The 26,284-nt window shown below is 39.5% G+C and overlaps 1 protein-coding gene and 1 long non-coding RNA gene across 2 annotated transcripts; both read left to right on the top strand.

Moving 5' to 3' along the window:
* Positions 1-3,571: 3,571 nt before the first annotated feature.
* LOC118470509 (uncharacterized) lies at positions 3,572-7,521 on the top strand. The gene is made up of 2 exons (XR_004847606.2): positions 3,572-5,135; positions 6,757-7,521. It is a non-coding gene; the product is annotated as an uncharacterized LOC118470509 (long non-coding RNA).
* Positions 7,522-12,502: 4,981 nt separating this feature from the next.
* On the top strand, positions 12,503-25,553 carry ctsd (cathepsin D). Its single transcript, XM_023273607.3, has 9 exons — positions 12,503-12,661; positions 14,704-14,860; positions 18,261-18,384; positions 18,471-18,589; positions 19,781-19,980; positions 21,248-21,370; positions 21,886-22,030; positions 23,403-23,501; positions 25,001-25,553. The coding sequence occupies exons 1-9, from the start codon at positions 12,600-12,602 to the stop codon at positions 25,160-25,162; spliced, it is 1,191 nt and encodes a 396-aa protein (XP_023129375.1). The 5' UTR covers positions 12,503-12,599; the 3' UTR covers positions 25,163-25,553.
* Positions 25,554-26,284: the final 731 nt, after the last annotated feature.

The following is a 26,284-nucleotide window of genomic DNA, read 5'->3' as shown; positions in this document are numbered from 1 at the left end:
AAACTTTTCTTTTTTTCTTTGATGCTACTCTTTTAAGTTTGTGCCTTCTGGTGCTGGAGCATCATGAATCATTTGAGTGATGTTCTTCATCTAAAGTCTAACTTGTTCAGCATTCAGACAGATTGATATCTGACTATTCTTTTATGAAAGTCCTGCTACAGGGAAGAGAAAGAAAGAAAAACAAAAAGCAACAGAAGAAATATAGATGCGAAGGTCATGAGAATGTGGAAGCCTGCAGCCTTAACGTTGAACATGTGTTCACTGTTCCGATAGTTTGTATCAGATGAGCTTCAAGAGCATTAAAGTGAAGTTAAACAGAACTGAATGTCTTAGAATTCATTTTGAGAAAATTTTAGGTCGCAATAAATTTGTGTTTGCTTCTTACTTCTGCTTTCACTCCGACTCGTCTCCATATTGCCGTCACTGACTTCATCAAGACGAAAAAGCTGAAATGTATTTCATAGAATATTCCTGGAAATCTAGTTGCTTGTGTTTTAGAGCAAGTGAGAAGATGAGACTTACATTACTTGGATGCTGAAAGTATAACACTGGTGCACTGACGTTTGTTTCCGCTCGTCTAAAACTTCAATTTTGGAATCAGGAGATGTGGGCTTCATCTTCACACATCTTCTTCACATGACAATTGGCAAGAAAGTCTGCTGGCTTTGAAATTCTCCTTTTAAAATTCTCTTTTTTCACTCTTCATGCAGCAAAAAATGAGACATTTTGCAACTTGGATTATGTTTTTAACATAATGAGGAGATCTATACTTTAACCAATAAATTGCAGATTGTTTGTCCTGAATTAATCTTTAAGATACTCCCTGACAACCTATTTCAGGTGTTTCCACAGTAATACTGCTATTACTTTTGCCACAGTAGAGGACTTATTATGTTTAATAACTGACATTACTTGTTGAGAGCAAAGATTATGATCTTGGTTTTTGTAGAGAAAAAGTCCTCAGTGACATGAAGCAAAGTTTCTATCTTTTCAGGGTTCATATCTTCTTAGATACGCTCTGACAGGGTTGGTAATGAGTTTGCCAGGTGCTCTCAATTAAAGGGAATTCCACTTAAAGAGGTCATTCATCATTATTAAACCAGTCACGGTTCTCCTGCAGTATGTGATCATCCAACGGTGACAGATCCATGAGTGTTTCAGAGGAATGCAGTCAGAAAAAGACTTATTAAGGAAAGTTTCTGTCAGACATAATTAATAGTATTAAAAGATCTGCTATAAAAAGAAACTTTTTGAGCGAACGGACATGTGAAGCTGCTGGCAGGAGTGAATAACTCTGCATTTCAGGCGAGCCGAAGCAAAGCTCACAGAGAGAAATGTTTGCAGTGGGCTCAGAAACACACAGACTTGTTTTTAAACTGTTTTATTGAGAGATGAATGCTGTGTTCTACTGGATGTTCCAGATGGGTGGAGTTCGGAACAGATGGCAAATGGCTTTGCCAACGAAACGGCAAGGAGGTGAGGGATGATCTGAGCTGAATATTGGGAAATTTGTGATCCTTAAAGATGTCACAATGGTACATGAAGGTGTCACAGTTTAAAAAAATAAATAAATCAAAGCCTCTTGGATTAAAATCCGCACCATGTTGTACTCGGAGTAAAAGGAGTAATGGCCACTATCTTCCAATGCATTTATATTTTGAACAGGTTGCATTCATTAATAAATACCACAGATTTCTGCTTTGAGTTCCTTATGACCTTTTGGTTGTTTTTAAACTGCATTCTATGTAATAATTTGGAGCAATATATCCCATGTTGTTTACAAAACGTTCATTCAGATAAAGACATATTAATAAAACGGTGTATAAATGATTTTGAGGATAGAAGAAGTGTGTGCTCGCTCCCTTTTTATGCTACAAATTGAATTTTGCCCATTTCTATGCAAGTATGCTTCCGCCTCGTCCTTGAATCACGACTGCTGGGGTTGTCCTGGGAATTCCATGTGTTTGCTTTTGCCTGAAGGAATCTCATTCAGCATCACTGGCCTCACATTTTAATGTCATATATACACAGTGCTGTCCATCTTAGCCACAATCTTGCAATACCATATCAGGAAAGCATCTGATTGGTCTGTAATTTAGTCTGCAGCACAAACAGTGAGTCCAAATATCCAACTTAAAGAAACTACTTTCACCTACAAGAAGAGCATTGATTCCTACAGCAGATCTGAGGTCTGATCTCGACGTCATGGAATCAGTCTGAATTATATGTAGCGACAGAACAAGAATGAAACAAAGAACTCATCCATGTTCTCCACGATGGTCCTAGACCAGACCATATTCAGGTTCACAAACATCTCCAACACAGTGGTAAACTAGTCTTAAAACAGTCCAAAATCATGTAAAAAACAAAGTCTAACAAACTGGTTCACAACCAGCTACAAAAGGTCTAAACCAGTACCACAAATGGGTAAAAATCAGTCTAAAACTTGTCAAAAACTAGTTCAAAATCAGGTCAAAAACATGTTCAAAAACTGTCAAATACAGTTCTAAATCAATCTGAAATCAGGCCCAAAACCAGATCCCAAACCAAGTTCCACACCAGGTTTAAAAAAGAGAGAAACTATTCCTGAACCAGTCCAAAGTCAAGTCCAAAACCAGTTTCTCAAGCAGGTCAAAAATAGTTTTAAACTAGCCAAAACCTGGTCCAAAATCCTGTTAACCATTTTCAAACACTCTAAAACCATGGCCACAAACAGGTTGAAAACTGTCTTGAACTAGCCCAAAAACAATTCAAAATGTGGTACCAAACAAGGTCAAAAACTGTCTCAAAACAGTCGGAACTAGACTAAACCATTCCAGAATTACACTACCAGTCAAAAGTTTGACACAGCTTCTCATTCAAACAGACAGGGCTGGGGGGCGGGGGCAGAAATGGTACCTGGAAGGAAATTATTTTATTATCTGATGCACCAAGGTTGTGTAGAATCAGAAATAATCAGGTCAGGGATGTGTCCCTTAGTGTGGGTGGAGGCGTGAACATGCTGATTTAAACTTGGATAGTCCAGCATGCAAGAAATCAGCAGCTTGACGACAGGGGGGCTGTCGATGTGAAAAGTATGTGCAATGTTGAACAAAAAGTAGAAAGGAGGTCTTGTATCTCTGGGATAAAATTTTGGTTTGGGTGGTTGGTAGATAAGTAGTATTGTTGTAGGAAACGGGCTGACATTTAAAAGCAAGGCAGTCAGACGAGGAAAACGCAGGAAGAGACAGAGGAGACAGTCTGATTTCATTCTGGTGGACTACCAACAGGCCACTACCACGGCTAGTACTGCATGCTTTTTGCAGGTAGCTGTAACCAGGAGGACAGGCTTCATTCAAAGCAGAATACACATCTGGCTGGTACATCAAGTCAAGCCCCTTATTCAGGACGTGGTGACTGATGATGCATGACTTATTAGTCAGTGATTGTTCATTAAAAAGTTCCATTTTGATGTGTGAGGTGCTGGAGGATGTTTGTAGAGGATTGAGCAGACTGGAAACCACTACACGTTTTCTGTCCTACTTCCAACACTGGCAGCGCTCTGATGACGTATTAGAGGAGCGACTGGCAGACCAGATGGACGGCATGGAGGTAAACAAAGTTCCGACGGGAGCTACTGTGGATACGTCGTGGTCTGCGTAGGGCTCCAAGTAGCTTGATCTTCTCAATACAATCTGGGATCGAGCAGTAGTTGTATCTGACCAGCTGTGTGGTGGAATATGTCAGCCTCAGAGGACGTTAGCATGGTGCTAGCCGCTAGCCCCGAACAGGATGAGAGGGAAGATCCACAGCATGGCGTAAGGGGACCACACTGGGAGACAGCAGTTGGGCAGGAGGATTGCAGGGCATTTGGTAGACAAACCGCGGTTGTTCAGCAGTTGTTTACCAGTGTTAAGAACAGAGGGTTGCAGCACCACTGAAGCTGGCAAAAATCTGTTCAAAAAATTGTGAATATCCAGAGTTTTGCTGTGCGGGTGAATATCTTCAAAAATATCACAAAAAAAATCACAAAGACACTCTAAATTTCATCAAAATGTAGACTGGAGAAGCAGAGAACAGACGACATTACCTATTGGATCTATTATCCTTTAGTTTATTGCCTTCTTAATGGGGTTGGGACCATCAGTTGTGTTGTGCAGAAGTCAGGTTGGTACTCAGTTGACAGCCCTATTTGACATCTGTTAGAATCCATATTATGACAAGAACCAATCAGCTAAGTACAGAGAAACAACAGTCCATCATTACTTTAAAAACTGAAGGTCAGTCAGTCTGGAAAATTGCAAAAACTTTGAATGTATCCCCAAGTGCAGTCGCAAAAACCATCAAACGCTGTGAGGAAACCGACTCACATGAGGACCGCCCAGGAAAGGAAGACCAAGAGTCTCCTCTGATGCTGAGGACAAGTTCATCCAAGTCACTAACCTCAGAAATCACAAGTTAACAGCAGCTCAGATTAGAGCCCAGATAAATGCCACAGAGTTCTAGTAGCAGACACATCTCTACATCAACTGTTCAGAGGAGACTGAACCAATCAGGCCTTTATGGTCAAACAGCTGCTAAGAAACCACTACTAAGGAAAAGCAACAAGCAGAAGAGATTTGTTTGGGCCAAAAAACACAAAAAAATGGACATTAGACCAGTGGAAATCTGTGTTTTTGTCTGATGAGTCCAAATTTGAGATCTTTGATTCCACCCTCCGTGTCTTTGTGCGCCACAGAAAAGGTGAATGGATGGTCTCTACATGCATGGTTCCCACTGTGAAGCATGGAGGAGGAGGTGTGATGGTGTGGAGGTGCTTTGCTGGTGACACTGTTGGGGATTTATTCAAAATTGAAGGCAACTATAAACCAGCATGTCTACCACAGCATCCTGCAGCAACATGCCATCCCATCCAGTTTAGTTGGACCATCATTTATTTTTCAACAGGACAATGACCCCAAACACACCTCCAGGCTGTGGAAGGACTATCTGACCAAGAAGGAGAGTGATGGAGATGACCTGGCCTCCACAGTCACCTGACCTAAACCCAATCCAGATGGTTTGGGATGAGATGGACCACAGAGTGAAGGCAAAAGGGCCAACAAGTGCTCAGCATCTCTGGGAACTCCTTTAAGACTGTTGGAAAACCATTTCAGGTTCTACCTCAAGAAGTTTATTGAGCGAATGCAAAGCAGTAATCAAAGCAAAGGGTGGCTGTTTTGAAGAATGTAAAATACAAAACATGTTTTGACCTATTTCACACTTTTTTGTTTACTACATAATTCCGCATGTGTTCATTCATAGTTTGATGCCTTCAGTGAGAATCTACAATGTAAATAGTCATGAAAATAAAGAAAAAACATTAATTGAGAAGGTGTGTCCAAACTTGTGACTGGTAATGTAGGTTCTAAACAAAGCCACTGACAGATTCAAAACAGTTCAAGAATAGCTTAAAACTAGTTCTAAACTTTTGTTAAATCAGGTCTAAACCAGATCCCAAACCAAGTTTCCAACCAGATTCAAAAAGTCTAAAACTAATCCTTAATCAACCCAAAATCAGGTGAAATATCATGTTTACAACCAGTTCAAAAACAGTCTAAAAACAGTCAAAACTAGTCATATACCAGTCGAAAATAAGATCCTAAACCAGACCACAAACAGATTCCAAACAGTTCAAAAACAGTGTAAATCCAGTCCCAAAATTCCTAAAAATAGGTCCAAAATAAGGTCCTAAACTAAGGCCCTAACCAGGTTCAAAACAGTCGAAACTAGTCCTAAACCAGTCCAAAATTAGGTCTTAAGCAAAGGTCAGAAACAGATTCAAAACTGTTGACCAGTCATGGACTTTCCAAAATCAGGTCTAAAACCAGATTCCACACCAATTTTCCTACCAGGTCCAAAAAGTCTGAAAGTAGTCCTCAACCAGTCCAAAATCAAACCCAAAACCAGCTTCACAACAAATTCCAAAACAGTTTAAAAAAAGCCTGAAAGTGGTCCAGAATCAGGAAATAACAGACTCACAACCAGCTCAAAGCCAGTAAAACCAGTCCCAACTAGTTCTAAACCAATCCGAAATTAGGTATTTAATAAAGTCACAAACAGATTCAAAATAGTTTAAAACCAGCCATGAACCTTCTAAAATCAGATCCAAATAAGATCCTAAACTAAGGTCTCAGTCAGGCCTAAAATAATCTAAGACTAGTCAGTTAAAAATCTGGTCCAAAACCGGGTTCACAACCAAAAACAGTGTAAAACCAGTCTGAAACCCTTTAGAAGCCAAACCTGAAACCAGTGTGAAACACATCCGAGTCCAGAGCCTGATCTGAACATCATGTCATCAGTCTGGATCACATTCAGAGACACTTAGACTGAATCCTCAGAAGAACTGTCAAAGTTTTTTTAAGAAAATTGGAACAACTTACCTGCTGATACTGTAAACCTGAAGTGAGCTGGTGATGCAGGCAAAGAACCCAAATCAAACATTTATTTGATTTATTTTTTTCTTTTTCCTTGCTATTATTTATGAAAGCATCTTCACTTTACTGCCTGGAGGTTTTGCGAATGTATATAAAATCCATATTTATAGCTTGTTGTGTCAGACTCTGATAGATGAATGTTAAAGACTCCATAACTAAACTTCCTCCGTTCTGCTGCTCAGCTTTGCCTCATCAATTATTCTGTTATTTCTGAGTTTTTTTTTTCTCTCTAACCAGATCAGTTCATTTTCTGATGGCAAATTCTTTTAGCAGATTTCATTTATTTTCTTATATTTTGAAGGCTGGAGCAGAAGAAACTAAATATGGAGTCCAGTTCAGCAGCTCCACATGAACAGGAAGGAGCCTTTTCCACAAACTGTTAGCACATCGCTGTAAGTTCTGATTGCATGCAGCAACATTAGATATCCCCTAATTGGAGCTCGGCAGCTCTGGTTCAGGTAGCATCACTAATGACTATGCTCATTATTGGCTGTGATTAAAGAAAACTGTGCTTAAAGTTTCACAAATCGAAACAGTCAGTTCTGGTGTGACGTAAAAGTTTAGCTGGTGAGTCAAAGTGTTTCTGTTTGATTCATTAATACTCCGAGCAGCCAGCAGAGGGACTCGTTGGTTGAAACATCAGCAGATAAGCTACTTTGCTGCTGCAGTCAGTATTTGTCATATCGCTGACTATTATTAAGCACGAGTCACGTCCCTGTTAGTTAGTTTCAACTTGTGACCCTCGTTCCTCTTTATTGTCCCTGTTTTGTTGTGTTTGTTAAATGTTCTCATGGTTTCCAGACCTATTCCTTCTGCTCTGGCAGTTTGGACTCACATGATTTTTGAGATCTGCTGCGTCACTGTGCTTTAGAAGCTCACATTAAAATGCTTACAGTGTCGCGCTGTGTACGACTGTATGATGATTCATTTGTTTTAAAGTTTTTTCCTTGAGTCAGCTTTGTGTGGACAGCCTGTAAAAGAAGTACAATCTTTGCTCTTTTATGTTTTCTTTGGTCCTTTTGTTTAGCTTCTTTCTGACCTAAATAAAGAAGATCATCACTTTGAACAGCAATGTTTCTACACAGCAGCTGCAACACTTCTTCATCCACATTTTAAAGCCTTCAGAGTCCAACACGGAGTCATTGTAATAACCTTGAGGCTGTTTTCCACTGCAGGAACTCAGGTCAGGCCAAGGTGGTGCAAAGATGGACAGGGATGGACCTCGTTATCGACCTTTTCACCTTTTCTCTTTCCACTGTGATGCAGGATCTTACAGCTTTCACTACCATGATAACCCTGAAAGCACCAAAACAACAACAAATAATAGATGAACATATGAAATAAAAGACAATAGAGGTTTGTTATGTTGCCCTATGTGGTGAAATTTCTATTGCTGATGGTGATGTTCGAGGGAAGACTGGAGGAAAACACGGAGAGGACAGAAAAATGATGCTATTTTTCTGTTTCAAGCTTAACCAGTCAGAACTGAAACCCACACCACAGTGTTTCTAGGTCGCTCAGAGGAACCCACCTTGGTACTTTATTTACCCTGAAAACAGTCTATAAGGACAGCTTTTGTGGTCAAAACTAGGGTTCGTGGCCAATATTTGGCATTTTTGCAATTACCTGTATTTTTATTGACCAATTATTGATAAATTAAATGCTCTACTTCAGGTCTGACCAGCCTCCTCTCTCTCTCTGCCGTCACTCTGTGGTCTCAGAAATGGGTCTCAAGCAGAAAAAACTGAACAAGAAACAGAAGACGTTGCCACAAACCACGGAGTTCGTTTCTCTCACAAAGGCTATGCTAACATCTAGCAGCTAAGTTAGAGGGCAGCCACAGATTAACCTGAAACAGTCTGGAAAAAATAAGTAATAATGCTTGAAGATATGAACCTTAGAGTGAAATAAAAGTGACAGAACAGTGGAAAGATTAAGAAAATAGAGAAAAACAACAGGAGAGAAACTAATCTCAGTTGATCCACATAAACAGATGAGAGTGTCCTGATTTAATCACTCCTGTTTCTATTTTTTCAATTATAGTCATCCTTTTAAATGAGGAAGCTTCGTTATGAATGACAGGTTCTCTGCTATCTCATGCTGTTAAAGCGTCACATGTAATGTTTAACCGTTCTAAATATCGACTGTCTTTTTTGATTACCAATAATAAGCATTGGTATCGGTCCTAAAAATGCAAAGCAAAACAAAAAATCTGATTAATCAAACCCTTTTTTTTTTTTTTTTGGTCTGCATTTGTTCTCATTGTTTAACTCCACAAAAGAGGTGTCAACATTGTATGAGATTGATGCATATTTTAGTCTTGCAGCCAAATATTTTAATATTTAGTGCATGTGTGTGACCATCACCAGCCCTCCCTGAAAGCTAAGCAGACATTCTTTATTAGAATTCCCTATGATGAGCCAGGGAGGGCAGTGCTACACCTCAGTGGTGTGTGGGGGAAACAAAGACTGGACAGGACGAACAGGATGAACAGGATGAAAAAGGATAGAAAATAACAGGCGGTGCTATTGCAATTAAAGGTTGTAAGGTGGTGTGTTATGCCCAACTACTAACTGCCCATCAATAAAACAGAAAGAAAAAAAAAAAAAAAAAAAACAACACAAAAGAAAAAGAGATTCAATAAATAAATAATTAAACAAACAGTACTGAGCACCATAATTGTGGATGTCTTGATAGTATAGAATAGAATAGAACAGGCCAGAAGAGGATACTAGTGAAGGAGAGAATGAGTTTAGGGTAGAGAGTCTGGAGAGATTCTCAGCACATTCTGGTGGGTCCCATCAATCACTGAAATGGGACTCGGCAGTAGCTGGCGAGACCTGATCAAACATGCAAGTGTGAAGAACCCCGAAGCCCAGAACAGCAGTCACAGCAAGGCAGGGCCAAGCCAACAGGGCACCCCTCCCCCCGGGCCGTAGGAGCCACAGGGCGGCACCCCCAGAGAGCCACCGGGGCCACCGTGAACGACGCGAACCCGGAGAACAAGAGGGAGCAGCTACCGACACCCCCAGCGCACCAAGACCGACCCAGGTGGCCCGGGGCACGAGGACCCACCTGCCACCCAAACCCCAACCCCACCCCCGAGGGGGCCAACGGCCCCACACAGCCAGGAAGCCAGACACAGGGGCCGGGCGGCCCGCCGAAGGGATGGCAACCAGCCCAGCACAAAGCAGGCCGCCACTGGGAGCCGGTCAGAGGAAATCGGAGCTGGGACCCGATGCAAGTCCAGAGGGTAAAAATGGACAGTGTGGTGGGGCCCGGCGACGCCAACAGGGAGGCACCCCGCATACCCCCCGCACCAGGCCCCAGGTGAGCGCAGTACACCCAGGGCCCCCACTCCCCGCAATGCGCCCTGACAACCCACCAGGACAGGGCCACCACATGCCACCAGCCCGCAGTACAGCCACAGCGCCCACCAGGACAGCCAATCCAGCCCCCGCAGCCCACCAAGAGCCATCGCACCTGCCCGGACCCGTCGGGCACGCAGGAGAACCCCCCCCCGACCACAGCCCCCAGGTCCCGGGGACCCCCCAGCCACAGCAACACAGATGATGGTCCACCCCCGCCACCCCAAAGCCATAAGGGGGCCGGGTCCCACCAGCGAGGCCATATTAGTGAAATCTCCCCATTACTCCCTGTTAATATGTCTCCTGATCCCAGACTGGAGACATTATCCCTGCACCGTGGTAGTGTAACCCTGAGTGTCATGTGGTGCATTAAAAGTGGGGAGGCTGGGCGAGGCGTCCAGGGGGCGGGCCAGAGGACCACAGAGGATGGCTACTCTGCAGCCTACCCTGACCCAAGTTCCCCGAGCCGTCCCAGACCTACCCCCAAGCTGTGAGTGTGTGTGGTGCATTAAAAAGAATGATTGATCGAACCCTAATCAAAACACCTTGAAACACTCTAGATACCAAGTTAAGAGCAGAACTAATGTATGTTGAATGTACAGCGAGTATGTACATTTGTTCAAGACAATCCAGATGGCAGCCACTGGGTTATGCAAAGCTCCAGAGGTGTGTGTTGACATTCAGGTCAAGTTGGAGCCGAGACCTTGATATCACTTGAATCATCTAAAAATTTGTGTCATTAAACTCTGTTATTTACAACTTTTTCTATTCCAGAGTCTGTACAATAGAGACGGATGGTGCAGAATTATAACGACCCACAGAGTTTCCACTGAAACTTAAAAGTACTTTCCTCTTTGGGGCTTTCTTTTTTCTTTAATGTGTTACATAGCTGCTTTTTCCTTCATGTAAAAGGTGTGTAAACTTCCAAAGGTCAAAATTATAGATAAATAATGTGTGTCTTATAATGTGTTTTTGAACATTATTCTAGTTGACCCCCAAAGTACAATTACACATTTGTAAATATGCATATGAGCTCTTTAATAGGAAATACAATGCGATAAATAAATAAACTGGAAATATCCTGTAAAGCACTGCAACTATTTCACTATTGAGTCATCTCCTCATTATTTTCTCATTAACTGTTCATAAAAATGCTACAAACATTTCTAGAAGCCCTTGTTTTGTCTGATTAACAGTCTAAAGGGCTACGGGTTTATAATTTACTATCTCATATGACAGAAAAGCAGTAAATGCTCACATCTGAGAAGCTGAAACCACAGATTATTTACTCTTTTTGCTTGTCGGATGAAAAATAATCATTTATCCGAAAAGTTGACAGAATAGTTCATAATTAATGTTTGGTGATACAATGACTGTGGACTCGGGTCTATAATGTAAATTCTGAAACAAAATGCTTTTTTGTTTGTTGGAACTGGGATACTTTACTGACATATGCTAATAACTCATTTATTTACAATATATCTTGGTCACTTACAGATTAGATTTAAGAAAGAAGAAGTCCGTCTGCAGCTCTTTCAGGTAGATTTCATAAAGTGAAGGGACACACTGTTGATGAAAGGATAAATTTAAGTCTGTGTGCTTTATTGTTTTGAATTTTGAGTCACATTTAGGCTTTAGAGCATTTCCTTCATCAAATTGTCTTCCTGTAAGCTGTCAAATGAGCAGCAGAAAATAATTAACTGCCAACAGGCTGATAAATAATATGTTCAACAGGCAGAAAGAGCCAATATTCAATCTGTAAATAGCTCACAGGTTTTCTAAAAAGAAACGGATGTGGTTTTACAGTGAGGTACTCTGGATGGTTTTCTGATTTGTGGGACGAGGCAGCCTCTAGCTGTTCAGTCGTCAGCATTACAAGGCAGCAAAAACACCTTCAACCTTTATTAGTGGTGGTTTTATTTATTCACATCTCAGCTTAGAATTTCAGCGAAACAAACAACAAAAAAAAACTCCATAAAATTAGATGAAAAATACTGAAAAAACTGATACCTTGCATTTGAATGTATTAAATAGATAAGATAAAAATGTATTAAATAGATAAAACTTCATCCCTGTGAACTTCCACTGTCAGAATAGTACTCTAGTTTACTCTTACATCAGAAAATTATGATTTAGGAGTTCGATATTGATGCGCAATCTTTAGGTTATTTCACTGTCAGAGATGAGCCGCTCTGTGGAATTAAATCAGAACTATTAACATTAAAATGCATGTGTAGTAGCATGAAAGCAAAACTGTGTATTGTGAAGTTGTAGCCTTAGCCCCAAAATAGTAAGAAAAGTACACTAAATTGGCTACAAGATGAAAAATAAGAAAATGTTATTCAGCTTATCTTGTGCACAGAGGATAAAACATATCGAGACAGGAGTGGCTTCACACTTATATAACAATCACAAATAAAAAAATAGAAGCGCATATATTTATTTATTTATTTATTTATTTATTTATTCATCAGATATCTTTGTGATTATGATGGTGATAATTATTTCTCTGTCTTAAGAGATTTTATACAGTAGATTCTGTGTAGGTGGAAGTTTATTTGCTGATTCACGACGAAAACTACAAGCTAGCGGAAAGTTTGACTTCCTACTTCCGCTGACCTGCACAAAAAGGCAGGAAGTGACCTCACTCATTGGCAGCTTGAAATTCACGTGACGGAGCGTCCTGTCAGTCAGCTGATAAAAGTCTCCTGTTGATCGACGAGCAGAACAAACAGCTCAGTCATTGTCGAGTCTCTGCGTTTGTCCTGCTGCCACAATGAGGAGCGGATTCCTGTGTGTGTTCGCCGCGCTGCTCCTGACCACCGACGGTCTGGTCCGGTGAGGAAAAAAAACGTTAAATTCTAATATGTGTTCTGTTAGCGCGGCTAAATTGACTGTTAGCTACACCAGCAACTTGCAGCTTACACAACTCTGTTAGCAAACCCTCAACGGTCACTGCGTTTGTTAGCTAACAGCTAGCTGACGTTAGCCGCAACAGTTAGCCTGTAACGTCTGCATTCAGCACGTGATGCCTTTGTCAGTCTGAGTTGATCTTGTGACTTCTAGCTAAACTTGTTAGCCGGCCGTGCTATCACCTGTGCTAGCAGACACCAAGGGGCGTTTCCAGGGAAAACACAGGTGGAACCGATAACGGTGACTCAGGAGGTCATGGCGGGTTGAGAAGTGGAACAGCACGTACAAATGTTTTTATACCTGGGTTGTCATGTCAGCATGTCTGCCCTGAGAAAGATCTGATAAGAGAAACTTTGAGTCCTCACTGGGAAAATTGACATGATGCAACAATGTAATAAAGGCTAAAAATAATATAATGGAGACTATGTACACCTTTAAAATGCATAGATGGTGCATTATGAATATAAGGTGGATATGTACAGGTGTAACGTGGTGGATAATGGACCTTTATAGAGAATAGTAGAGCTACATATCTGTTGTTGCACTCAAAGGGTTATGAAAAGAGAGTTGACAGGATGTCGTTGACCACGAAGAGCTGTGAGAGAACATTTTGTTGTCGAGCTGTATGGAAACAAACAGTGTTGCATGGTGTTTTACACTTAAAGAGCTAAGGGGCAGGGAGAAAAGCGATCTTAGGTGATTCTTGTTGTGCTCAAAGGCTGTAAAAAAAAACAATGTTAAGGGATGTTCTAAATTGGAAGAGCTGTAAGATAAAAAAAAGTTTAAAATGTTGAAAGGAAACTGATAAGAGGTGTAGCACAGGAAGAGATATAGATGGAAGACTGTTAAGAGATGCCACAGGTGGTTTATTTCACATCATTTAAGGCTGAGAGACAGAAGAACAACACTGCTATCCACCTATGGTTGGTCTCATGCACATATTTTTTTCTGTTTTTGTTGCCAGAAAACTCAACAAGTATGAAATTAAATCATAATACAAACCCTGCTGTCTTTCTGGTCGTACCACATCAGGGCTGTTCATTAGTGGCAGAACTGGCTTTGCGATACCAGATGACTTTAATAACGTCACTTGTAATCTCCCTCATATGATCCAACACTGGCAAAGGTATCCAAAATTTTTTTTTGTTTTAGATAATATTCATATTAGTGCTGAATTAAATGGTCAAACGACTTGCTCCTGTTGCTTCGTGTTATGGAAGCTATTGCAAGTACCTGTCTTTTGGCAAGTATCATCACATACTAAGTGGGTCATGGTTGATGTTGCTGCATAATGTGTGTTGCAGATTTTACAACGCTGTGCAATAAAATGTTGAGCAGATAAGGAAGTAAAATGTTGGTCAGATCTTATCTTTAAGGCTCGCGGCTGTATTGGTATTTACAAATGATCTCATTCAGTCTGAAAATCAGCCTGGAATTCATGATGTCTGACAGAATTCCTGGTGTGGTATCAGACTCACAGTTGAGTCTAGTTTTGATACAGTAGAGAGAACAAAAGACATGCATAAAATAACATTTATTTTCAGGCCAAATGACTAATTTATTAATCAGGAAAATAATCAACAAGTGAATCTTCAATGAAAATAATTCTTAGTTGCAGCTCTTCAGTCAATAAGAAACGACTCTAAGCCGTTTACTCTCAAATGTGAAATAGAAATGTCTAAAAAGTTGCAAGTTTTGGCTGCACAAAAGCTGATTAAAATGTGTAATGTGACCGAACATGTTAAATAGAAATGACACCACCTTTAAAGGTTAGCCCTGCTAACATACTAATTCTCTCAGAACAGAAACATCCTGAAGTGAGTTGTTGAAGATTATTGTGTGCAACACTTCCTATTATTTGATTCTCGAAATAAGTATGAATCACAGATGTGGGCAGGTATTCAGAGGTGTGTTATCAGGCTACAGGTAAACAGGACTAACTGATTTTATTGTTTGCTCCCTTACAGAATTCCTTTAAAGAAATTCCGTTCCATCAGACGTGAGCTGACCGACTCGGGGAGAACAGCCGAGGAGCTTCTGGCCGACAAACACTCCCTTAAGTACAACTTTGGCTTCCCCTCCAGCAACGCTCCCACTCCAGAAACCCTGAAGAACTACCTTGACGTAAGCATCCCTCTCAAACCACTGACCTGGGAACTTCACTTTCCCTAATGCACCATGTAGAAGCTAAAAGCCACACCGGGGGGAGAACCACAACAAAGGTCCTGTTGTGTTGTGGCTGCCTCGACCTTTTTCTGTAAAGCTGCATAGAAAATTAGACTAGAGTCTGTCAAGACCAGTAAATCCCCTGCAAACATAGAGTAGGTTCTCAGAGAAGCTGATTCAAAATGTGAGAAAGACAGAGGAGGAACCTTTAGCGTCTGACTCACTGAGCTGTAAGCCTCTTGATCCTCATCAGCTGACAGTTTGTTTGTTCGGTTCCAGGTTGACGGAGCATATTGAGTAATCAGCTTTTTTTCTGCAATGATCACATCAGTCACAGTGCAAAGATTGTAAACCCAGAAGAGAAGCATAAACATGTCTGATAAGCTTCTTTCTAGCTACTGTTTTTCCATTCGGTTGGCCCCGTTTGGTGAGTTACATGACCAGATATTGACCAGTATATCAGCCCAGTGCTTTCTTATCACAGACTGGTTTTAGTACTGTGTATCTGAGCCAATGATTGACGAGAAATTTCAACACAAAAATACCAGAGATATATTTAAGGTTTGTCACTTTTACACTGCTAAATGTCCTGATCCTACTTTTAAAAACAAAAACTAGCTCATTATATTTCTTGATACTTCTTAAATTTCCACCTCAGAGGTTCGCACCAGTTAAACCTGCATCCTAACGTCAGCTGCTGTGGGTTTAAAAATAATCTCCGCTGATGCTACATTCACTTGTATCTCTAATAATATCTCTAGTAATGTTTGGCTTTACACCCACTTTCCAAGTTATTTCTAGTATGTCTTGCATTCAGTTTGCTATAACAAGGGTTGCTAAATATTAGAAAGACCCTTCTCTAACACGTTGCCCTTGGACAGCAGCAAAAACTACATCCTCCAAACAAAAGCTGAACTCTTGAACCTCGCTGAAGGAGGATTTAATGGAAGGCTGCTGGATTAGTTTAAGCCCGGTGTAGCTATCAATAAAGCTTAATGATGACTCTTATTCCAAATCACAGTTTGAGACAATGCAGTTAGCAAATGAAGGGTTTGGAGGCAGAGTGGTCTAACACTTTCTGTAGTTTTTGAGAAAAATGGGTTCAAAGTTTTCAAAGTGTTTTCCAGAATGGTCTAACTGTAACACTATATTTGGGTTGTGGGTTAGACCGCTTTGCCGCAATAATCTAGACCATAAAATATTCCAGAAATTATATAAACTGAGTTTGGATCTTTTGTGGGTTAGACCACTCTGCTTCCAACCGCCTCAATAACAACAGCTGCAGTTTAGGGTATACAAGGTGTGGCTGCTGAATGAGACTAATTCCATTTTTCTAATATTCTGAGTAGATTTGAAACTCTCAGGTGTTGTTTGTGCTCATCCATTGATCAGTATTGACTGTGTTTTGCTGGCTGTACGCTGTAGGTTGGCTGACAGAAGCCCAGTTTTATTGTTTAACAGCCACATCTCGTACATTGCAGGACGTCTGACCCAGTTTAAAGTGTCCTGTTGGCTTGTGTGACGGTCACAAGTTTGATATCTCACGTCATAATGCCCCGTCACATGTTTGAAATCTATTGCACTGAAACTTGACTATAAAAAATATCTCGCCTCACACTGTCTGTAAATTTCAATTGGATTATATTCCAAATGGTTCAACTCAGCTTAAGTGTAGTACACTAAACTACAAGAAACAGAGATTTTCCTTGTTTTATATTATTGTTTAATTATAATTTAATTGCTAGAGTTGCATCAAATCTTTCAAGATACATTTTACATTATAAACTCAGTATGACTGTCTGCATAAATACAATCCTCCAGTTGTATTAAGCTGTTCACACTATTTTAATTGTTAAGGTTCCAACATTTGTCTTTTTCAAGTGAAAGTTTGTGTGTTTCAGATGTTAAAAATGTAATTTTCCAACGCTTTAAGTGCCCCAAACTCAATTAAATTCACTCTCCTTATGTTGGAGTGTCTGCCAACAGCTGTGAATTCAGTTTCATTAAACAAAAGTATCAAAAGACCTCTGTAACTGACAAAAATATTCACATTTTGTGTTCGAATATTAAACACAGAAATGTTTAGGTCTTTTAGAAGTGTAGAAAAACATTAATTCCAACTCAATGAACTTCTAAGTTAAGTAAGATTTTATTGATAAAAACATCATGTCAAAACTCCTGTTAACTTCATGGAACCTTAAATAATCCTAAAACTCATCTTTCATTACTTTTAACAATTTCTTTTCTTTAACTCTCAGCAATCAGTAATTTTTTTGTTACATTTGGTTAAAAGTTGAACCAAACATCCACAACACTCTATAATAGGATAATTTACAACTAAACTATTGTTACTGAATGTTACTTGTAGCTGAAACCAGTAAATGTTCCACATATTTGCTTGCAAAATGAGAGAAATGACAAAAGATTAGTCAACTAATCCACAGAGCTCCACAAAGAATGACTGATTTTTAATTGGTTAATCCATTGATCTGTTTATTTTTCTGTACAGAACTCAGACATGTCCTTTACTTTCATATGACAAAAAAATACATTTTGCACCTAAAACCAGCAAATGGTTCACATATTTGCTTTAAAAAAGGATGAATATTGTGAATTAATTTATTTAAATGGAAGATTTTTCAACTAATCTTCACAGCTCTACAAAGAATGAATAATTTTTAAGTGGTTAGTCCATTGATCTATTCATTTGAGCCCCTATATTATCAGAAATTACTGTCAGGCAGCTATAAATGTGATAAAGTAGCAGCTTAATTTGCTCCTGATGGTTTCCCATGATGGTGAAACAGGTGTTGGATTAAATCATACGTCTTTAGGTTAACTTTTGAATCTGCGGAAACACAAATATCTGACGTCTGTTCAAAGACAAGTAAAACTAAGCAGAAGAGAAAGTCAATCAGAGTAATTCGGAGACTTGACTTCTTCTTATTGCTCAGAAAAAGGAAGTACAAAGATTCCTGAGTGACTCAACAGAAACTTTGACATTATTTAGCAATGAAGCGTTTAAGCAGAGCGGCTTTCAATCACATGAAAGTGCAGTTTGCTTCACGTCCTGAATCTGTGGGGTAACCGTTTCCTCCTTGTGGTTACTGCTGAACTGAAGCAGCTGATTTCATGATGTGACTCAGTAACTATTTGACCTGCATCCCATAAACACTTAGTGACACCGACAGCTGTGAGAGCAGGACGGACTGTTTCACTTTAACTACCTGCTGTACAATGAAACCTTGTTGTTGAATCATTAGATCTGCTCTGTTTCACTTCAGATTATGATAATCTGCTTCCTGAGCTGCAGAATTATGTGCTCTCTCAGCTCATTTATGTTTGTTTTTTCACCCAGGCCCAGTATTATGGTGAGATCAGCATAGGAACTCCTCCTCAGCCCTTCACCGTGGTGTTCGACACCGGTTCCTCCAACCTGTGGGTTCCCTCGGTCCACTGCTCCATCTTAGACATCGCCTGCTGTGAGACCCGTCGGCTCTGAAACCTCACGTCTGCAGTGTTTGTAGAGCGTCTGACTCATTCTTTGGTTCCGTTTTTCTTCCTGCAGTGCTGCACCACAAATATAACTCTGGCAAATCCAGCACGTACGTGAAGAACGGCACCGCCTTCGCCATCCAGTATGGAAGTGGAAGTTTGTCAGGATACCTCAGCCAGGACACGTGCACTGTAAGACTGTCAGCTTTATCACAGGAAATCATCAGGGGGCTTCTGCTCAACCAACTCTGATTACATTGATACTTTTTTTTATTATAGACTGTTGATATTTAGGATTGTATCTGTGAAATTTCAGCTTAATATATCAAATACTTTCTGAAATCGACCCACTTTCAACACAGTTTCTCACACGGTCAAATTTGAGGCTGTTGGAATTTCATCTCAGGATAAAAGCCTGAAATTTTCACTGTTATTTCTCATTAATTCAGAATCTGCAATATTGGAAAAGTAGATCCAATAGTTTCTGATTACGTGAAAAAGAATAAAAATGAAGCAGTCAGTAAAAACGTTTGTGAGCAAATACAAATACATTGATAATACAGAAGTCAAATAGTGATGTTTTCTAAACCATGTGTAGCTGCAGGTCACAATAATACTAACTAGAACTCATGGAATACTTTTAAATGTAAAATGCATATCATTGAACTTTTATAACTGATTGAGCAGGTTTGAAAAGTTGTGCCACAAAAACATTAGTAGATGGTCTGATCCAAGTCGGAACCAAGTTCTTGAGTTTCAAATCAGTTCTCCAAATTTAACTTAAGAATTTTCATTTATTTTTTAATATGGGAGAGTTTTTTTCATTTTTGGACCCTACTTTGTAAGCTGGAGAAACAGACTGAACTGTTACTTTACCTATTATACTTATTAAATTAATTATTTTTTTATTGGAAAGATGCTTTAAGATGCCTAAATATACATGCACTTTAACTCTCTGTTTTTGATAGATCTTGAGGAGATCAAATTTTGATATAATTTTATTTTTCAATCAATGACATGATGAGAAATAACAAAGAAAAATTAAGTTTAACTTAAATAGTTCCTGAAATATTATCATCTACACATTGCCTCAAAGTTCAATGCATGAAATGACGTGCTGACAGGGAGTCATGAGGCAATTTAAACAAAAAAAAAAGCAGAAAAATGATCTCTGAAGTGTTTTAACTTCATATTTGATGTGTGAAGCTAAAATTTCACAAATGTTACTGTCAATATCCATACTTTATGCTATAAAAAGTTCTAGCAAATCAGAGATGTTCGAGCAGAAAATGTTGTAAAATGTGAATGTTTGAGATGTAATGACCCAGCAGTCACATGAAACCAGTATTTAATATTTATTTTGAATTGTCCTTCCTCTTCCAGATCGCAGGCTTATCGGTGGAGAAGCAGCTGTTCGGTGAAGCCATCAAGCAGCCCGGTGTGGCCTTCATCGCCGCCAAGTTCGATGGGATCCTCGGCATGGCGTACCCTCGCATCTCTGTGGACGGAGTGGTGCCAGTGTTTGACAACATCATGAACCAGAAGAAGGTGGAGCAGAACGTCTTCTCCTTCTACCTGAACAGGTGAGGGGGAACTCTACAGCAACATGTTGGAGAAGATGGATCTCGGCAAATTATTTACTTCAGTTAGACTCTAAAATGAATGTTTAAGATGTTTCTGAATCTCAACATAGCAGGAGGAGAGTGAAGTTAGAACATTCCATAGAGATACAGTAGACACAGAAATACAAATAATCCTTTTAATCCATTGAGCTAGTTGTCAGGGTTCTTCTATGGTTTGCTTTGGAGGACCACTAACTGAAATTTCCAGGTACTCTGCACATTTCAGTGTTTCTTTTTGTTTAGAAGAGATGTAGATTGTACAAGCAGGACAGTCGGTCTCGTTTTTTATTCAGCTTTAGTCTCTACGAGGGAAGAACAGGTCACAAAAAGTTCTGTGGCCATATTAGTATATATGAAGTCAACAGTGGCAGCAGCAGCTATCTATGGGTCACATATTGAGTTTAAAGCTGCGTCAGGTGCTGCTTTAAAAGCTTCACACTGTTATTTTCATGTCGACCAGCAGCAGGTGTTGTTGGTTGATGTGAACAGGAGCACTGATAAAACGCACGGTGCAGGTGGAACATTCTCACTAATTATTTAGTGAACATACAATAACATCTCTTGCTCTGAACAGATCTGTTGCACTGTGGGTAATGTAGGCTCCAGGTTTTAAGCAGGACTTGTAGTTCTGGGTCATTGATTCACATAGTCTTCAAGTATTGTCATCACAAAGCTTTAAGCTGTATATAATGATTATTCTTAATGTATTTTTAACTTTAAATATCTCTGGTAATAGTCTAAAAAGTGCTGAATAAATAATAAATCGTCAAACCCAAATGAACCAACTTCATTTATTGTTAAGCTGTGTATCTGCAGCTGTTACAGTTCGACAACATGGAATTTAGTTCAACCACAAAATGCCTTAAGAGGAGAAATGTAAGCTGAGTTGGCAACATCATAGCTAAAAGTAAAGTCCACCAGTGTGAACTCTAGACACCACTTAAAGATTTACCAGGCTCCTATTCAGGCCCTTAATTTAACTCTTTATTGAACTGTTAGCCAGAGCTGGGGTGATGATTAAATCGATTTCAATGTGGTGTTTAAAAAACCAGTAATATTGTTTAATCATGATGACCACTGATTTAATTTGTTTTTCTGATTAAGTTTTATTTGTATGAGAAACTGGCTCTGGGATGGTATTTAGTCTAAGAAATTATTCAAATATCTAGTTTTTTCAGCACTTTGAGGGTAACAAACAAACCGTGACGTTTGCGTTTCGTCTCTTCAGGAACCCCGACACTGAGCCTGGCGGTGAGCTGCTGCTGGGAGGAACCGACCCCAAATATTACAGCGGCGACTTCCACTACGTCAACATCAGCCGCCAGGCCTACTGGCAGGTCCACATGGACGGGTGAGCGATGGAACAATACACACACAGAAAGGTTCAGTTTTTACTAATGTTAGTAGTTTCACGTTTTTTATTTGTTTCCATACTCGTCTCCTCTATGGTTACACACTGTCTGCAGTTCAGCAGAAGACTCTGAGTCTTTTTCACATGACTGGGTCAGTTGTGGCGTCGCAGTTTTGCAGAGGAGTGCAGAATTTTTGGCTTTTCAACATTTTTCCAAGATAACTTCCCTTTCAAACCCACCAGCAGGTTTTGGGTTTGTTAAAGCTGCTTTAAGGGAAACTTAGGTTAGTTTTCTAACCTCCTTTCAACACACTGACGCTATGATTAAATTCAGAAATATTTACACAAATGAGCCAAATTATCCCGATCCCTAGCAGATGCAGCATGTGAAGGTCAGTGATGTATCAACAGTCAGTGAACAGTAGTTGGAGGGCTGTTCGTCTGATCTGCAGCAGCTCCAAATCATTCTTTCCCAGACTCTGCTGTGTGTTGAATTGTTGTTGTTTGTGTTGCAGGCTGGCGGTCGGCAGCCAGCTGGGTCTGTGTAAAGGCGGCTGCGAGGCCATCGTGGACACCGGGACGTCTCTGATCACCGGACCAGCAGCCGAGGTCAAGGCCCTGCAGAAGGCCATCGGAGCTTTCCCACTCATCCAGGGAGAGGTGAGACGAACCAGAGGAGCTCTTCACACCACACTCAGCAGGAAACACACTTTACCTTGTATTTTAGAAGCACACATGAATTTATAGAGTTATTTCCACAGGTAAAACATGTCAGTGCTGGTGTTTATTTTCATTTTAGCAGAACAAAGAATTAATTTCAATTGTATGTTCATTTATGTTCTTTTGCAGCCTTTTAAACATTTGGCCAAGTTATAGCAGAAATTCACATTAAATATCAAAGATTGTCCAACCATTTAGATACATTTTCTGCTGATCGATTAATTAATTGGCAATCAAATAAATGTAATAATCAAATAATCTGTCATTTTTTTAAAAAACAAAATACAAAGCATCTGCTGCTGCAAGGTTCTTTAAAATGAGATTTTCTTTGTTTTCTTGGGCTTAAATGCTCCTGTAAATATCACCCTGAGCTCAAAGATGTTGTGACGGAAGTTTTTGACAGTTTTCTGACTGATCAACTGATCAACCGTAAAAATGAAGAAAAAAAAAATCGGCAGATGACTATAAACCATTATTAGTTTCAGGCCTACAGCCAAACTAACGCTGCAAGCTGCTAGTTTAATCGTTGTTCTGCATGTTGTGAGCAGGCGTCGGCTTTCAATCTGCCTCATTTTTTTTACGCTCACTGAGGAAATGAATCAAGTGAGTCAGAAAACAAGAGCCTTAATTTTCCACTTGTGAGTTTCTAGTTGATTGTGGATTGAACAAATGAACTGTGTACTGAAATGTGAATGCAGAACAAAGAGCATGAATTAATTCCATCATATGGTGATTTATGTTTTTTTGCCCCAGCAACTACAAAATCAGAACAGGCTCAATAGAAATCCATTAGTGCAAACTTCTTAACGAGGTTAGGCCAAGTTTACCTGATATTTACATTAAATATCATTAACCAGTCACCTTAATTGAAATTCTGTTGATCATTTAATTAAACAGCAACAATTTTAATGATGATATAATCATCAAATAATGTTTTCTTTTTTTTAAAAAAAAAAAAGATAAAATGCAAAACATCTCCTCGTTCAAGGCTCTTTAAAAATTTTTTTTTTTTTATCTGAAACTCCTGTAAACTGAACATTTTTGTACTGATGGATATTTTTAAATGTCACCTCCTTTGACAATTTTCTGATTTATCAAATGATTAATCATAAAAAATAACCAACCAATTAATAAAACAATCATTAATTTGAGATATAAAACCACTTTTACTAAGTTTGTTAAAGTAAAAATGCTGCAATCAGGTAGTTTGATCGTTGAGTCACAGAACAGCTGCAGCTTTACATCTTTATTTTCCACTTAGTCTTGAGCTGAATGAATGACTGTGTGTTGAAACTTGTCTGTCGTGTTTCAGTACATGATAAACTGTGATAAGATCCCTTCGCTTCCTGTCATCACCTTCAACGTGGGCGGACAGAGCTACAGTCTGACAGGAGACCAGTACGTCCTCAAGGTGAGGCTGTAGTTTCATCCAGCAGGGGGCGACACTGAGTGGCCTCCTGCACTAACAAAACAACACTTTGACTCTGAGTTACGTCATAAAAACAGAACAAGTGCAGCTTTGTTTCATTTAGTAAAGCCAGGAGGAGGCTGGTTTGTCGTCTGAGGAAGGATTACAGTTTGTTTTCCTCGTTCCTACTGTTGGATTCTCACTTTTATTTAAGGATCATCATTTGAATTGTCTGAACTTCAAGCAGGTTTTGGGCATTTTTTTAAGCCCTGCTCCTCCTATGGAGTGTAGCAAAGTTATGTCACTCTAAATTGAAAATATTAATTTGATTTGTCATTTGCACATAAAAAACCCAAAACTGAATCAACATGTTAAACTTTTTTTAAAGTGCCCACATGTTTTACTAACACTATGGAAAATGGGGACCCACCATGCTGTAGTGTATTTGACTCTTCATATTTACATTTCTACAAACAAGCTGTTTTTCACTCGACTCTGAAAAGATGTTTGACTATGCTGAATGTATCTTCTAACAGACAAATCGTTTATAACCAAGCTGCATTTATTTTATTGATCCAATATGCTTTTATTTTATGTGTTCTGTGTGAATACAGCCTGTAGTTCAGTAGAAAAATCAGTGAATTTTTGCCTCATGATCACCTTAGTTGCACAGACAGGCACAGAATTTAGTTTGTTTCTTTTACAGGATCTAATGCAAAACATTTATTTTTAAACGAGGCATGTAGAATGAAGCAATTGAATTGAATGCCATGATTTTAACACTCATTCTGACTTCTGGTTCCATTAAGAAAATCAACAGAAGCTAATCTACGCTTGAAATGGTGATATTTGTTATTTTTTATAAAATTGCTTGTACCATTCAGAACAGCTACTGTATTAAAAATAAATGATGTGCACTGTGGTACAACTGCTAAACCATGGATTTCTCAGCAGCTACCAACAGTCGCATGACAGAAGTTAAGGGATTTTTGAGATGAATTGCAGGCAGTTTTTTCATAGAGCAGAGAGGAGATTTAAAACATTTAAAAAATCATACATGATCAACAAAAACAAAAGCAGCATGGGTTTAAAAACAGTGTAGAGGGGCAACGAGTCAGCAAGATGCTTGGAAGATCCATCCGACATGGTGAAATGGTATAACTGTAGCATACTGCACAAAATACATTTTTGAGTTTTCTCTACTTCTAGTCATGGTTGTTCTGTTTCCATAGAGGTGCAGGACTTTATATTACAGTTAAAAATGAATCCACAGTGAGTAAAAATGTGACAATTGGGGGGGAAATGATCAGAAATTGTTGGGGTTCAAAGGGTTTATTCTATTTTTGACTTCAACATGTTCAAAACTCAGTTGAAAATCTGAGCTTTTTGTTCATGTTTACAGTTTTTGGCACTGAATTGTGTACCTGTAGGTGAATGTTTTGTTTTAAATGATCAGAGGTTGACATCACTCTGACTGTGTCTTGGTCCTCTCTATCCTCCAGGAGACTCAGGCTGGAAAGACCATTTGTCTGAGCGGCTTCATGGGTCTGGACATCCCCGCCCCCGCCGGGCCGCTGTGGATTCTGGGAGACGTGTTCATCGGCCAGTACTACACCGTCTTCGACCGCGACAACAACAGGGTGGGCTTCGCTAAATCCAAATGAGCACATCCTGCACTCGAGCATTAAGTTCAAGCTTCAATATCCGAGCTGCACACGTTTTCTGTTGCTTTGCAATCAAACCGTATTTAGCAATAGACTTTGTGTAGGGCCTAAATGCACTGATCTGAAGAATTTGTACAGTTTGTGACAGCGTGAGAGAAAGCGTTTGGAGACTTTGTAGGTTGTGTGGTGAGTTTATATGATCAGGGATCAGTGGATTGTATTGGTACTGCCCTTTTCAAACATCCAAGTGATCTATTTTTTTTTTTTTTTAAATCAGGGATTTGTTGTCAAGAGAACTTTGAATTAGGTTTTTTAGGATGAAGTTGGTCTTCCACTACTGACAGATGTATCTTAACATGATTGGCGTCAATAAAGTGTTTTTAAAAGATAACATGCTGTGTTTTGTAGCTTTCATGAGTAAATCTGCACTTAGCTGCAGACCATTTGCTTTGGGTGATTATCTTATGAAAACAAGAAATTATTTAGGATGTTGGTTCTTAGAGCTGAATGAGAAGATTGATGTGACGCAGCAGAAAGCTGCTGCTTAGCTCAGCTTACCTGAAACAAATAGTTAGCCTGTTCAAACATGACTGAATCTACCAGCACATCTAAAGCTCATGTTATGTCTTATTTATTCTAGACACAAATATCAAAATGTAAAACTGTGTTTGAGGTTTTATGCTGAGTCAGGCTGTAACAATTTCTCTGGAATTCCTCTTAAACCTCATGGTAATAAAAAAAACTTCCAGACCAAGAAATAGTCTGACACATAATTCTGTTTTTCCACTGCAGTTGTTTGGATTAAACCAGCAAGACACAACATGTTGATAAATGAGCTTAACCCTTAATAGCGCAAGTGATCATATTTGGTAGCTTCCGCACTGTAAAAACGGAGTTGCTCCCACCTCTCAGTGAAGTCAAGAAGCATGTGGTTTTCACCCAGCCAATCAGCGAAGATCACTCTATGTTACAGCACACTACATAGTGGCATTTGACCAATCGGCAGAGGCCTGGAATGTATCAAACTCTGTCTTTTCTCCGAAGTTGGAAAAAGATGGACTTGACGCTCGGTCCTCTTTCACATTTTGCGGATGAGTAGTTGTGCTAAGTGATGATATATAC

Source organism: Amphiprion ocellaris, chromosome 1 (genome assembly GCF_022539595.1).
Source record: "Amphiprion ocellaris isolate individual 3 ecotype Okinawa chromosome 1, ASM2253959v1, whole genome shotgun sequence".
NCBI lineage: Eukaryota > Metazoa > Chordata > Actinopteri > Pomacentridae > Amphiprion > Amphiprion ocellaris.
This window is presented reverse-complemented; position numbering and strand designations above follow the sequence as displayed.